Source organism: Trachemys scripta, chromosome 2, assembly GCF_013100865.1.
Source record: "Trachemys scripta elegans isolate TJP31775 chromosome 2, CAS_Tse_1.0, whole genome shotgun sequence".
Taxonomy (NCBI): domain Eukaryota; kingdom Metazoa; phylum Chordata; order Testudines; family Emydidae; genus Trachemys; species Trachemys scripta.
Genome location: NC_048299.1, coordinates 58574287 through 58590320, shown reverse-complemented (window position 1 = coordinate 58590320; position 16034 = coordinate 58574287). Strand labels below are relative to the sequence as shown.

The window sequence follows — 16034 nt, the reverse complement described above, 5'->3', positions numbered from 1 at the left end:
TTGAATGAGACTCGCAACTGATATAGCCATTTCTGTTACCGCTATTTGGCAAGTAAAAGGATTCACAAGAATGGCAACTACAGGCTCAATGATGGTGAACTGTTGAAATCTCTTTTCAAATTGTTCCAGAAGTGTTTGAATGTCGATAACAAATGGCGATGGGTTAAAATCACTGCCACATACCATTTTCTTCATACTTGGGAAATGTACGAGAGACTTCGTCCTCATATGTAACATCCACAAGATCAGTTTTGCTTTGAATGATTTTACAGAACCTATCATTTGAGCCACATGTTTGTCTTTGCCCTGGAACTCAAGATTTAAAATGTTCAATTTGTCAGTGATGTCAGCAAGAAAAGCCAAGTCCAGCTGGAGTCTTCTAGATGCTCGAAGTTCTGATTTGTGGACTTCAGAAATTCTTTGATCTCTTCAATTAGGCTTAAAAAGCGTGCAAGAACTTTACCTTTGCTCAGCCATCATACTTCTGTGTGCAAGAGAAGATCAGATTGTTTATCATCAACATCTTTCAACAGGGCCTTAAAAAGTCGGTGTTGCAAAGGTTTCGCTCGAATAGAGTTAATTATTTTAATAACGACATTCATGACGTGTTGAAAAGAAAGAACTTCGACACACAAAGCTTCTTGGTGGCTAATGCAATGATAAGTCAAAGTTCGGAAAGGATTCATTCTTCTTACAGAGTGCAATGAATCCATTGGCGCTGCCCATCATTGCTGGTGCCCCATCAGTGGTGATCGCAGACAGCTTGTGTAGTGGCATACTAATTGATTTTGCATATGATTTGAATAAATTATAGATGTCCTTACCCTTTGTTCGCCCTTTCATAGGCAATACTTTTAGTAACTCTTCTTTTACGGTGCAGTTACTAAATACCATCCTCATCATAACTGCCAACTGCGCTGTATCAGATTTATCTGTCAACTCATCGAATTGCAGTGAAAACCAGTCACATATTTCCAACTCATCCTTTAGCTGAGTTTGCATGTCGCTTGAAATTGCATGCATCCTCCTCATAACTGTGTTGTCTGATAATTGCAAGTCTTGTATTGCCGACAAAATCTCACCCTTGTTAGGAAATCCTTGAAACAGGCAACCAGCACCAGTCAAAAATGCTTCCTTCAACAATTCACCATCTTGAAAGGGTTTTTTCTTCTTTGCGAGCAGATGAGCAATTTTAAAGGAAGCAATAGTAGCACCTTTAGACTTTACCACTTGTCTAGTGAAAACAGATTGTTGGGCAGATAGGTTTGATTTGAGTTGATTAATTTTCTTCTCTCTCAACTCAGATTTAAGTGGATGGCTAATGTAAAAAGAGACATGATTAGTTTGGAAATGGCGTTCGACATTATGTTTTTTCGGCACTGCAACAGCACCCCCGCACAATAAGCAAACACATTTTCCTTTATTTTCAATAAAACAACAGGATTCTTCCCACTCTGCGTTGAAATAATACGTACGTTGTCTTTTATTTGAACCACTCATTTTGGGGCAAAATGTTAAAAAAATAATAAATCACAAAGCACAAGAAAACAGCAGTATCAGTGCAGCAGAAGAATACTCACATACAGGCTAGGCACCAGGCACTAGTGGAGCAAGCACGTGCCTGGAGCAGCACATGCTACGGGGCGGCATTCTGTCCATTCTTGGGATGGCAGAGTCAGAGCGATTTTTTTTTTGTTTGTTTGTTTGTGGCGGCAGTTCTGGGCAGCGCAGAGAGAAGCCGCGAGGACAGAGAACACCGACGCCTGCAGCCCCTAAGTACTCTGTCCCCAGCAGGCGTGGGGCTCTGGCTTCTCTCCCCTGCTGGGCATTAGGCAGGCCCCACGCCTGCCGGGGACAGAGAACACCGACGATTGGAGTCCCGGAGTTCTCTGTTCCCGGCAGGCGGGGGGCCACGGCTTCTCTCCAGCTTAAGCCGTGGCCCTGTGCCTGCCAGGGATCAAGAACACTGGCGCCCGCAGCCTGCAGCCCCGGAGTTCTCTGTCCCCGGCAGGTGCGGGGCCGTGGTTTCTCTCCCCTGCTGGGCACTAGGCGGGTGCACATAAATGCCCTGGCGGGCGCCATGGCACCCATGAGCACTGCATTGGGGACCACTGCCCCACGTGGTAACTAACAAGACTGGTTCTGCTAACAAAAACTGTAGGCAAAAGGGAAACCTCGCTGTAGAAACAGATACGGTAGATGACCGAAAGAAACACAGATAAGAAAGAATACGAGTATTAAATGGGGAAATTCAGTGTGTAACTCAAGAGTACATTTGTAGCATTCCCTCAAAGTAATAAACTTGCATACTTGTCAAAAAATTAAGAATTAGGATTAAAATAATTCCATCAAGTGCCACATCAGCAGAAGTGTAAAAGACTTTTCCATTGGGCTAGTAGACATATGAATGCAAAACCAAATTACAGCTTTCCAAATCTGCTGTAAAAACACATTACCAATCTGTACAAAAGGTGCTGAAGCCAATATTTTTAAAAAGATAACTGGTATGCTATGCGTAGTTATAGGTTGGATAGTGTGACATCAATCCTGGGCAAAATCATTGAAAAGTGGATATGGGACACAATCAATTAAGAATTAAAGGACGGTAACATAATTAATGTCAATCAACATGGTTTCATGGAAAATAGGCCTCGTCAAACAAACTTGATATCACTTTTTGAAAAGACTGAAAGTTTGGTTGATAAAAATAATTGTTACATAATATACTGAAAACTTCTATAAGGTATTTGACGATGTTTAAGTTGAGGAATACGGACTCAAAGTAGAGAGGTGGTATTGCCACTTCATACAGCATTAATGAGGCCATTACTGCAATACAATGTGCAAGTTCTGGAGCCCATATTTTAAAAAAGCTATTAACAAAATAGAAAGAGTTCAGAAAATAGCTCCATGAAGAACAAAATCTGGAAAACCTATATTACGGTAAGAAACTAAAGAGCTCAATGGCTGGAAGCTGAAGGTAGACAAAAAACAGACAAAAAAATTAACGATGGTTACCACTGGGGAACAACTTACATAGGAATGGGGTACATTCTCCATCACCTGAAGTCTTTAAATCATGATAGCATGTCTTTCTATGGCTCGTGTTATACAGGTCAGACTAGGTGATCATAATGGTCTCTTCTGGCCTTCTATTTTCAAGCTTTAACCCCAAGGAGCACTGCTGTCCCTAATCATTACAAGCATCACTGATATCCAACTGGATATGAAATATTGTATAGGCTTTATATCGTTTTGCCCCTCAAAACAAATGAGCTCATTCTTAAGAACACTTACATAATAATGCAAAATGTCAGGTAAATTTACAAACAGATAAACACTCCTTGCCCTGAAGAACTTGCAATGTAAAACAGACAATTCTAACAAAACACAAAATAATTCCTCAAAACATCAAGACTGCAGAGCAAAAGGTGCAACTAAATTGAGGATAAAACCAGGTTAAAAAAAGCATCAGATGGTACTCTGGACTAGTGCCGACCAATCGAAGAACACAAGAGCTTCCACATTGGGTTAGACCATGGTCCATCTTGCCCAGTATCCTGTCTCCAACAGTGGCCAAAACGAGAGCTTCAGGGGGAAGTGTACAGAAACAGACAATCAGAGTGATCCACTCTTGTCTTCTTCTCTTGGCTTCTGATAGTCAGAGGTTTAGGGTCGCCCTGGGAAACCAACAAACGGCTCAAGATCAACGGTGTTAGTATCCCCAAAATGTCTACCATTTAATTGGTCGCTTGCGCCTGTTCACTTGTGCCAGAGGCAAAAACCACCAAATTAGAGACTTTCCACATGGAGCACTAAGCGCAGAGATGCAACTCTCAAGTCCCATTAGGAAAGGGCAGACCTTCATAGTTTACATAAACCCAGTCTGGATAAAAAACAGGGTCAACAACTTGCCAAACTGCATCTAGATGCATGTCTCATTATTCCATATCAGGTCTGCTTTACCTTACACTTACTATACAGGCTCAAAAGCCACCCACTGCAAGCTGTACACATAAAAATCGGAAGAATCTAGTTAAACCAGTCTAAGAAAACTGGGGAAAGTAAAGATGCTGAAAATTAAGATCATATTATGTCATTTGCCCTGCATCTAGTACTATATTCCTCATGCAAACCAGTGCGATATTGGGTTTACTTGCTCATGTGTTATTTACACTGTTACGTGCCTGCCAAAAAAAAAAGAAAAGATCCTTGCCTCAAAGATCTTACAAACGAATTAGAGATGTGACAAGATAAAATACCAACATAGCAGAGAGGGTAGAGAAGGAAGAATTGAGGAAATATCAATAATGTTCCTAAGGCTAGTGCATAGCATGAAGGAGCTAATAAAAACTGTTTTAATGAGTTAAATGGGCAGAATGAGCAAGCAGACATAATCAACAAATTTTCTGTCCATTGCCTATTTGGGCTCACTGGGTTTTTACACACTTCATTTCAAACTGCATATGTAACTAAAACCATCAGAGAATTTTGCAGACAACAAATATTTCTCAAACTTTGAGATCTGTTCAACTGTAGATAGATTAAAATTCAACATTTAGATCAACATTATTTAGATGTATGTAATGATGATTAGGTACATATTAATCAACCTGTGAGGTGCATCCCTTGTATTTTCATCAACCCGATACATGTGCTTATTAACTAACACTCTATGGAGTGTGTTATTCCACTTATACATGGATTTTAAATTTATGTAATTCATTAGAAAAAGTCTTAATACCATTATGTCCTTTAAAAACAGTACAGCTTTTGTTAAAAACAAAAAAAATATTTTTTATTTAAGAAAGGTGGTTTTGGTATTGAGTCACTACAACTCAAATTCTTTCTTCTACACTTCCCAAAGACTTCAGGGGTACTTGCCACAAATTCCACTGGAGCGGCAAAATATTCTGCCCCTAGCTGCTACCACTTCACCTGGGGAGTTGGTGTCTAAATTAATTTTTCAGGCTGCTCCAAGCCTGAACACACTTCCCCATTTGTATGTCCTCTGCTCATCTCAGGCCTGCCTGTCCCCTGACAGTATTACCTGTCTATTCAACTTTTCCTCTTCATGCTACTTGTAACACTGCCTCGGCAACTCTTGTTCTCCTTAATGCACAGTCAGAGCGCTCAAACAAGATTGCAAAGAAGATGATAGCTAGATTCTATGTAACTGGAGACACATCAGGTCAAACATGACCCAAAGTACAGTTTTGTAAAAAGAAAACTTTTGACTGGCGTGTAGCATTTGTCATACTGTTAGCCATCCACAACAAGCAGGGAGCGGAACCCCAATGCTATGCCACACCAATTAGAGCAAATCAGGATTAACAAAAATTTGCCATGTGAAGAGATCTTCTCTTCATGATGTTTATCATGTAACAATTCTATGTGCTGTAATAGACTACTACAAAATCTCTTCACAGAAAACTACACGCTGGTTGCAGATGGTTCCAATCTTATCCAATTATCTCACAGAGAACAAACATGTTGAGACTAGAAAGATTCTCTTCACGCATCAGGTCACTTCATCACTTCTAGCATTTGCTCAGCTTATTTTTCTAAGTGATTTTTCCATAAATGAATTGTAGCAAATCAGGAGTGATAAGAGAGGGAGACCTTAAAACGAATTCTGCAGATCACTCAAGTGCTGGTTTCACTCTTAGCCTGCATCTTTGTTTTATATGTCCTCTGCTGCTCAAATTTGATTAACCCATGTGTCTCAAAAAGTTTCCAACTGCTGCTACTTCATCTGGGATGAAGGATGTTCCAAAGGAAAAGTCATTAAAATGAATCCTTAAGACTGTTCTAGGCCTGTAAGCTCCTTCTTTCTCTTTATTCTTTGCTGCTACAGTACTTAAACAATTTTGGATATCAAAGCCCTGGCAACCTGCCTTTTTCTCTTCCTTACTGACCACCTCTCCATAAACAAATTATAGCAAGCTCATTTGTTTTACTGTTAAACTATGTGTTCATAGTGGGTGTTACTCATGCAGAGCAAAGTTAAATATTTTTAAAAATAAATCTCTTTATGTTGTTTACAATTAACCTACTGGATCATTAAAAACTGAAAATTTTAAAATATCAGTTTCTTTTTTACTGTTGTTTAGTGTTAATATTTCTCATGCATGGTGAGGAAAATAGACTTGTTTCACTTCTATTAACAGTAATTTTTCTAGTCCATTTCATGAGCTAATGCATCAGTATAATTTCGCAGTGCTTGGGAAGTAAACAGTCCTACTTCAAGTGTTTATTCTTAAATTTAGGAGAAAATTCATGACATATTGTCTATTGGTCTCACATTTCATAAGATAAAATTATATTTTCTAGCAATGATAAAGCCTCAGGGTTCACTTTATCTGCAGAAGTGCTGAACTCGGCCTGTGACAGTCCAAGGTAGGAAGGTTATACAGAAAGGGATAAATATATTAATAACAAAAGCTAATTTGCACTTATGATACTCTTAACTTGCTCTGTAAAGTCCTTTGAGATCAATGGATAAAGCTATATTACAGCATTCTCCATTGTCTTAAAAACTTAAGACTCCTAGCAAACATTATTTTAGCCTCTACAGTAGAATTATGAGTAGGTAAACATTACAGAACATGCAGCAGCACAAGCCAGCACCAAAGAGGGACGTGGTGCACAGGAAGCCTGTAAGAGAAGCCTACAGAAGCCACCACTCGGGAGCGCAAGCAGGGAAAAATAGCACATGTGCGTGCACATTGGACGGGAGAGGGGTGTTGTGGGGATAACGGTTCCTTCCCCGGTTCCCTGGGGTAGCTTTGGAGAAGTATCTGAGGTAGAAGCAGCTTCCTGCTAGCGGAAGTATAATCCCCTCATCTTTATCCCCAAAACACATACACACCATTGATTTCTCTTGCTGGTCCCAAGGACTCCACAGGACACTGGTTTCAACCACTCCCCTTTTTGATTGCTCCCAATACTGGAGCCATACATGGGAGACATGGAGAGGGGGATCCCCCTTTCCCAGAGGCTGAGACCGTACCCTGTCCATCAATCACCCGAAAAAGCACATAAACTTGAACCCTCCCTGACTCAGGCCAGCTCCAATCAAGTTAACTGACGTAAAGAGGCTGCCAATGGCTATGCTGGGTGGCATGCTCTCTCCTACACTAGACCATCACACCCATTTCTGTATCGTTAACACTTTTGTTTTCTCCCTACCACAGAGAGGGAGCATAGAGTTCTTCTGTATTTAGCATACTGTCTCAAAGACCACTTGTGGTGTGTGACAGAGAAAGACAATCTCCAACATTAAAGTTGAAACTAGTTTCCTATTATAACAACTTAAAAGAGCCCTGAGCCTAGGAAGGGGTGAGTTTTGATGGTGCAACCAAAGAGGGCAAACAGCACAGAGTGGATCCCATAAGACTGCCAGCCCCCTCAGAACTTCCAGGGTGGGCTTAAGGTTTCATGGGATTTGGAGCCATAAGGTCTCATGGAATTTGGCACAAGATTTGCAGCCATGATAGGATCCCCATGCTCAGGGCCACTTCTGTTTGCTGGTTTCCAGCAGTCAACCCACATTCCCTTCCTTATCTAGGTTGCTGCGGGCTGTGCTCGTCACCACTTTGGGGCTGGGAAGGAATGTTTCTACATACCACAAACTGGCCAAGGCTGGTGAGGTTTTCTCACCTTCCTCACAATGAAATCCAGGGGTTGAGTTTCGGGCAACCATAGGGCTGGGATTCTCCCTGTCCCGGAGGGCAATTTGGAACTATCGAAGAGACATTTACTTGCCACAACTTTTGGCAGATAACCAGTGCAGGAACTTGCTGATTTAGGCTCCAGATCCAAAAAGGTAACATAGGGGCTTCCCAAGGGCATCTCCTTATGAGATGGGGCATGTGTCTAAACCCCATGGGGGAAGTGCAAACCATAAGCTGGGATACTACCCCAGGGGGACCGCCCCATCAATGTGCTTGAGAACAATGTTGGCTGAGGGGTGGAGGGGTGCCCAAGTCCCTTCTCGCCTCAACTGCCAAAGGGGGCATGCTAGAGGGCAAGTGGAGGCACACAGAGAACCTCTTAGTTTGATGACTGGCTCCTTCTGTAGTGGGACCCCCCAAAACAGGCAAAAGACCAATGGGGTGCAAGTGACTGCACTGGACTGTCCCGTGATGAGAACCTTGGATGTAATGTGCCTAATAAAGTTGCAGTATCATTAAAACCCATACCACGTGTCCTCGCTTTCTGAGCAGGGAGCATACCAATAACCCTCACTTGCCATTTTCTGATGGCTCTGAATGCCCCAATCGCCTCATTTAAATCAGGAGTGTCAAAAGTTTAATCTTCTTTAAAATGAAGCGAACAATCCAAATTTATCGTTTCTGGAAAATACTGCAGTTACCTAAGGCAAGGTAGATTTTTCCATTCTCTATTCATGATAACAGAGTTCACTTTATAAGACTAATGTACTCTATCAACAGCCTATAAAATACAGCTCTGAGAAAAAACATCCAACCCACCACATTTTTGCACAACCGAATCATCTCTTGAGCCAAGTTATATTCTGCCCAAATCTTCTCCAACTTTCCCAAGGAAGACGGAGCAATGAGACATCTTTCAGTAACCTCCTTTACAGCTCTGAAGAGGTTATCTCCAAAATGAACATTCATATTTGAATGCCTGAGTGATGAGGAGAGAAAGAATTAAACAAGAATATTTAGCTGGAAAACACTTTTCTTCATAGCTTGAAACAATATTACTCAATAGTGGTGCACATAATTGTTTTTAAAAATCTGCCACATTAACCTAATTTCATATCCAATAACAATGAGTCAAGTGAAATTTCTGCTGTCCCTGCAGGTATTCTTACCCACTCCCATCTCAAAAAAGAAGATAATTAAACGGTATGACATCTGCCAGCAAGTAACACAATACTACAGGAAATAACAGGTATACATGAATATTCAATAGCATAAAAGGCTACAATTGTGTTGTCTCTCTTACTTTGAACTTTCTCATTCCCACCCTTTATATTTTGTCTATTCATTTTTCTTAGATTTGTTTATTCTTTACCCCAGGGCACCTCTCTCTTTGAAAAGCTCATCCATTTTCTCTCAAACACACTAGAGCAACTTCCTTCTCACTAGAATTGATGGTCACTTCTATCTTAGACTTCTCCCAACACAGCCCCTTTCCACAGCTTCCCTGTACTGCTTCATTTTGTTTCACTTTGCAACCCACAACACAACAAAAAGGCAACACAGAGAGGGAACCACAGGAAAGACTTGTGTCTACACAGCAATCAAAGGTGTGACCGCAGCATGCACAGCCATACCTGAGCTAGCTCTGATCTAGCTAGCTTGAACAACAATAGCAGCATGCGCTCTACAAGCCCACCCCGGATAGGGGAGGTGTAATTTGAATGGCTAGCCAATGATCAGCAGTGAAAGTATTTCACTGTGCCCATACTTTTTAACAACTTTTATCAGGAACTACCTGCCTCAGGACACTAAATAGGAATTTCAAGCTGTTTGCTATGATGGTTAGAAAGAAATACAAAGATCTAAACTAAATTCTTCAGATCTATCCAACCAACATTGGAAGGCAGGAACTAGCCTACCACCTTGACAGCTGGACATAAAAGCTGCAGATTTCAGTCAAGGATTGTAGTAGCAAGTAAGAAAGAAAAATATATGTCTTTTCATGTTAGTTTTGTTAAAAGGAAAATAGAATAAAATAATGACTACAAAAATTAAAATTGAACGAGAGAACAAATAGCATGCACTCATTTTAAAAGTAAAAAATACAGCAGTGGTAATTTGGTACAGTTAAAAAACTTGTACATACCTAACACCTTTCAGTACCTCAACCTGGGCAGCCAAACTTCTCATTTTAGTTCCTACATACGTATGCAGCGTTTTCTCCAAATGTTTAAGAGTTTCCTTAGATGTTTCCTTTTCTTCCTGCATTATTGATTTTTTGGCAGGGGCGGGAAAAGGGGTGGTGACAAAGGACACAAACAATGGTTAAACTGTTAACCTAGATTACTAAAACACAGTATTATTGGGATTTTTAACTAGAAATGAAATACAGACAAGCCTGTGCCCAGCACAGACAAAATGGCTATATATGGTCATGCAACAATGGTGGATGAAAATCATGATTTTCAAAAATTATATTTTTGTATTTAAATATTGCTAGTTCTTTACTTTCTTCCCCTTTTAGTCTTAAATTGTTGAAGGGGATGCTTTGTACTTCTTCCGTTTCCTAATTGTTAGCAGAGTTTCAGATTTTATTGAGATTTTCCTTCCACTAAGAAATTTTACACTTAAAATGCTCATCAATGCTGAAAAAAAATAAGTCCAGGGCCCGATTAGCATCTTTACTGTCAGAACACCACAAATGCACACACCAATTGATAAGCAAATACCCTGTGCTGTATTTGCAATCAACACCACTCTTCCAATATACTGAACTTCCACAAATCAATCAAAATGAAAAACTCATACCAGGCTACACTCCTCGATCAGGGTTTGCAGTCAACTGGACTTGTGCTCATAAATCACTTAGGTGCTTTTAAAAATCCCACTCAGGCTCCTAAATCCATCTTTTGGCACCTAATTTTAGCCTATTTTTGAAAACATTGGTGCATGTGTATTTCAAGAGTTCAAAATAACTTTTCAAGTTAACACAGAAATTTTGTTTTGAAGGGTCAAAGGCTGTCTGTAAGAGTACAGTTTTTAATAAAAGTAATTTAGCCTTGGACACTGCAAATACTTATGCTCGTTAAACCTTAAAGTCAACAGGAACATTTGTGAGTAAATTACATACCTGCTTAACTATTAGCAGGATCAGGTCTTTTAGAGTCAGTATTTATTTATTTATTTTGCTTATACCAGTTCTGTAAAACTTAAATAAGATACCCTACTAGGAGTGCCATTTAGAATAACAGCATCTATAGTTGAGTTCATATTGAATTTTAATCTAAAGTTACAATAATAATCATTTTCCAATTAGTTTTAGAAAGCTTCAAACTGATATAAATCAAGAGGATTTTTTAAAATCAATTATCTAAATTGCTCCACGCAGCATGCAGCCATGGGAATGGAAGCAGGGGGAAGACCTGTCTTTTAAGTACTATGTCACAACCTTTTCATTTAAACATGGTTATGCATGATTAATATAAAAAGACACTCAACCTTTCAGCTTAGGAAGTGAGAAGAAAACCAGTAGAACTCTCAGAAGGCAGAGATTCTATCTCCTTTAAAAGGGCTTGTCTGTACTTCAGGCGTTCAAACAACTTCACTTACGTGCCATTTGCTGCCACCTTGTTTGTTAAGGGGTATGTGTACACTGCAATTAGACACTCCCGGTTGGCCCACGCTAGCTGACTCAGGCTTCCAGGGCTCAGGTTCAGAGGCTGTTTAATTTTGGTGTAGACATTGGGCTTGGGCCAAACATCTACACCACAATTAAACCCCTTATCCCAAGCCAGAGTCAGCTGGCACCGTGGGTTCTTAACTGCAGTGTAGACATACCCAAGGTTACTCCGACTTACCTGGAATTACAACGATTTGATAGTATCTTCAGAGGACAGAAGCGCTGGTGACGACTTTTGCATACTGATCAGTCATGGAGAGACAAGGCAAAAACAGCTGCCCTCCTAAAGAGGGGCAATTCACCACAGGACATGGCAGTGCTACTGGGTAGCAACGCTGCTTCTGAACATTCCTGCTCCCCTCACTTGCACTCCCAGTCCTGAGTTCTCCTCCCTGTGTTTCAGTTTGATCTGCTGTCCAGCAGGAACGGGAGAGGAGACAGGCACCTGTGTGCAGGTTACTCTACCAACACCCCAAAACCTGTATTCACAGTGGAAGATTGGCCTCCATAAGTGCACATCTCAGGAAGAATGGGACGGAGACACCCACCCACCTCAACTGCCCAACCTCAAGCAATCAGATCAAAGGTAACCTGCTCTTTCAACAGCTCTGAAATGTACATATCTCATGCTCTTCAAACCTGAGCTAACACAAGATACTTTTAACTCATGAGACACGTTCTCATTTTGATAATTTGGGTCAAGCATTTTCTTTCACACTGTATTCCACATATCCATTTTCAAAATCAAACAATAAATCTGTTACTAAGTACTATGTTTCTCAATTAGAATAAACATCTTTCACCGTGGAGTATCACACACACATGCTTGTGTTTTATTTGGCACCACAGTTAGGGAAGCAATCTATTTCATTCAGTTCCGTGACTCAACAAGTTGTGGATGGTTCAACATAGTCTGACATTTTCAAAGCCAATGTGACCTCTCCTCTGTACAAAAGAAGTTTCAGTCTATATGCCAGAAGCAAGATTCAGTCTATTGTGGAAGACAGATTTCCACAGAAATTAATCAGATGAGTCTATTAGACAGGTAAGTAAACTACTACTGCAAAATTATGAAGTTACCAATCATAAGCAATCTTGATATTGAGGACCGAAAGGGCACCAGGAGAATCTCCCTCGCTTTTTCACGTACCTGCACTTGATGGTTCAGCTGTGCAATTGTCGATTCTAGTTCTTTAGAATTTTGGAGGAGAATTTGATTTTCCTCTTGGAGAACCTCTTTCTCGTTTCTGAGCTTTTCATTCTCTACAATCAGTTTCTGATCCTGTTTTATTTTTGCCAAACTGATGTTTGACCCCATATTAAAGTCACAAGCCATCAATTTTTCCCTATTAAAAATAAATGAATATTAACAGAATCAAGATGCTTATTTTATAATGGTACAACAATTCTTTAATCATGACTGTCAAGAACATCTTAGTCATACAGATCAAGAATAGAAATCTATTGTATTAGCAATTATACATGATGAAATTATGCCACATTTCTTTACAAGTGTGACCTTCCCATGCTGGTCTTCAAATAGATTTGTATACAACCTCTTTGTGCCTCAGTTTCCTTCATCGGCATATGTACACAAAACTTCACTCAATAAAGGTTGTGATATGCAGAGAATTATTAAAAACAGCCATGGGAATGGGTGGAAGTAGAAAGCTAGGATCTCCTTGCTGCCAGGAGGTGCATATTTCCCTAGGCCAGTCTGAACATTATGGAGGACAATGCTGTTGCAGCAGGATGGAAGAAAGAATGAATTGTTTACCAGACCCTGAACTTCTCTAAAATTCAGGAAACAGTCCTGGCTACTTCAAAGCAATTCAGGGATGAAGCAGTTTACTATCAAGCTAATTGAGCTGCATTCCAAATTATGGTCCCAACAAACATCCTGGTGATCCAGAATGTGATCTTGCAAAACATAACATGGGGGAAGTCATGCCCTCAGATGCTTCAGTGATGAGCTCGCTATAAAATTCCTAAATAGACAGAAGAGATCAGGAAAATATGAACAGTCAGTGAAGTTCAAATTTATATATTTTTAGAAGACGTTTACTTATTCTGCTGCCTAACATTTCCAGTTGCTGAGCAGCATCTTTATCACCCACATTCCCCTTCTTCAGCAACTTGTAGCCCTGGAAACTCTAGATACCATGAATGTCTTTTTAAAGATTTATGACCACCATCACCACCTCTTGTCACTGTAAGCACAAGTGGTACAGACACATACTTACTTCCAGTTGTAAGACTTGGCTTTATTTCATCTGAGCATAGCTCTTGTACTCCCTTCCCCAACAGACAAAAGATACACTTTTATACTCTGCATTTTTGGACAGTTAATTTTTTTTTTTTAAATATTGAGGTAAATTAACATGGACTGACTGAATCAGGTAAGCTCCAGCACAAGTAACCAATATGCTCTATCATAAGGTGAAAACAACATGTCTGAGTGCATACTTATATAATGCATATCTGTGTTGTCTCTTTTGCAAAATTATTGCAGGGACCAATGCCTTGCAACTTCAATCCTCGACTAAACCTTCCACATCATCTTCTCCCTTACCTTGGAACCAATGTCCCAACTTCCATCAATTTTTCTAGACTCTCCCACACCTCTTAACAGCCAGGCCCCAAGCTCTTCCAAGAGCAGGGGGGAGGGGGAAACATTCTTCAGAAAGTTAATATCTAGAGAATTAGCTGTGCTCTCACTGCATGACCCTCTCTCTCTGCTACACAAGCGTGAAGATGAATAAAATAGTAAAGACAAGAGTAATAACACTAAAGAGAATAAAAGCTCAAATGAAATGAGTCAGAGAGCAGAAACTGTCTTTAATAAGAAAGACAAGTTTCAGCTAGGAAAAAAACAATAATTAAGAGCGTTGGGCAAAGATTTCAAAAGTGTTCAGTGATTTTGGATGACCAACTTGAACGGGGCTGGAGTTTCCTACACTGTGCGCTAAGCACTTTCTCAAGAAGGATGGAGTCTCTCTTTTTTAATACATAAAAGTAAAGGAGGAAAGAAAATGAAGACACGAAAGAGGAGTGAATTAGGAGATGGAGGAGAACAATTTACCATGCCTTCTATATTCAGTTCTATTAGATGCCAAAAAAATTCTGTCTCCCAACCTGATTCTGATTGTGTAAAGTCTTTTGGCCTGATTTTCATACCAGCCTTCCTTTTTGGAGGGCCAGTTTTGTACCCATGCCCACAGGTCATTCATAAATTTCCCTTGCAATTCACAGCAATAGTAATATACAGTGGGAGAAAGACACACCATGTGTACATAAACACAGCCCAGTTTCAAAAAGCCAGTCCTTTGAGTGCAAACTCCAATTCATTAATCATTTAGAACAGGCTATCTTTATAACTTATTATGTTGCTAGAAAGTCCAAGAGACAAGTGCAGCATTTTTAAAACTAATAATAGTTTTGTACCAATTATAGTTTGTTGTATGATGCCAGTAACATCTCTTGCTTTGTAGTATATGCAGAACAAATGGCTTTTGGGACTAAGCAAAGACAAGGCACGTAAATGGCTTAATCTTTGCAGCTATTTATTGTTTTGTGCAATATAATATAATAAAAGTTATCCCTTAACTAACCATTGGACATATAATCCACACAAAAAATCCAAAATATTTTCTTCAGTAAAGGAAGCTTTTAGGAGACAAAACATCCACTTAGCAAGCGCTGAAATTTACTGTCTTTAATTGCTCACTTTTTGCTTTTCCCACCTTCCTCTCCTACATACACACTCAGTAATGAGTCTATATCAAAACAGTGACACTCACTATCAGACCCCACCCCGTCTTACTTCGCAAAAGGTATACGGTTCCCAGTATGATTTTCATTCCTCATGTTGGTACCTATCTGGTCACCAAAATGCCCTTTCAGTCGGTTGGATTCTGAAGGGTTGGGTCTGTTCTCCCATGCTGGAGCTGAAACTTTTGCATTCCAGGGTTGGTACTGAGCGACATCTGTTTTTTTCTCTTCGCAGTTGTTAGCATTTATAGGGGATTTGCATTTTTCAGCAAACTCCTTCTTAGCCACTTCTTCCCCAATATCCACTTTTCCATACTCGGCCTGGGCAACAATGGTACCATCCTGGTATATAGCTTTGTGTCTCATTTTTATTTCTTTTTCAAAAATTAAACTGCATAAAAACTTTCTCCCCTGTAAAATAAATGTACAAAAGTTATAAAACTGCTCACAGTGAATAGTTTCTCTTTGCTTAACTCAACTAACTTTCCATCAGCAAACAGACCTGTTAAAGACTTCAGTGGAGCCTAGAGGAGTTAGACTTTCAATGGAAGTTGGGCACCAAACTACATTAGGACACTTTGAAAATCCCAGGCCATATATTTAACAGCATTATACAAAGGTTAACCTTTCAGTAATACAGGAAAAGATTGTATTATAAATAATAATGTGATTTGTGCCATTCCTCTAACCCCTTACCGCCGTCATTTTAGCTGTCAACATTTTATCCACATTGGTCATAGTCACTTAAATGAAATGGCTAAAGCTTAACCGCAGCACTAAATATCTCCCATTTAAATAAGTCCTCACTACTACAGAGCAAATTATATAAAAATGTGTGATCAGCTACATCTCTACCACTTGAAATGGAATGCAAATGTCATTACATTATTACATATTAACATCTACAT

At 39.8% G+C, this 16034-nt stretch overlaps 1 protein-coding gene across 3 annotated transcripts in view; it reads right to left on the bottom strand.

The window, feature by feature from the left end:
- Positions 1 to 16034, bottom strand: part of STK31 (serine/threonine kinase 31) — a 103946-nt gene that overhangs the window by 77514 nt on the left and 10398 nt on the right. For all 3 annotated transcript variants that reach the window (XM_034760640.1, XM_034760641.1, XM_034760639.1), the window contains exons 7-10: positions 15179 to 15537; positions 12506 to 12701; positions 9823 to 9938; positions 8496 to 8655 (exon numbers count right to left, since the gene is read on the bottom strand). In XM_034760640.1, the coding sequence (XP_034616531.1) occupies positions 8496 to 8655; positions 9823 to 9938; positions 12506 to 12701; positions 15179 to 15537 (831 nt within the window). The remainder of the gene's footprint in view (positions 1 to 8495; positions 8656 to 9822; positions 9939 to 12505; positions 12702 to 15178; positions 15538 to 16034) is intronic.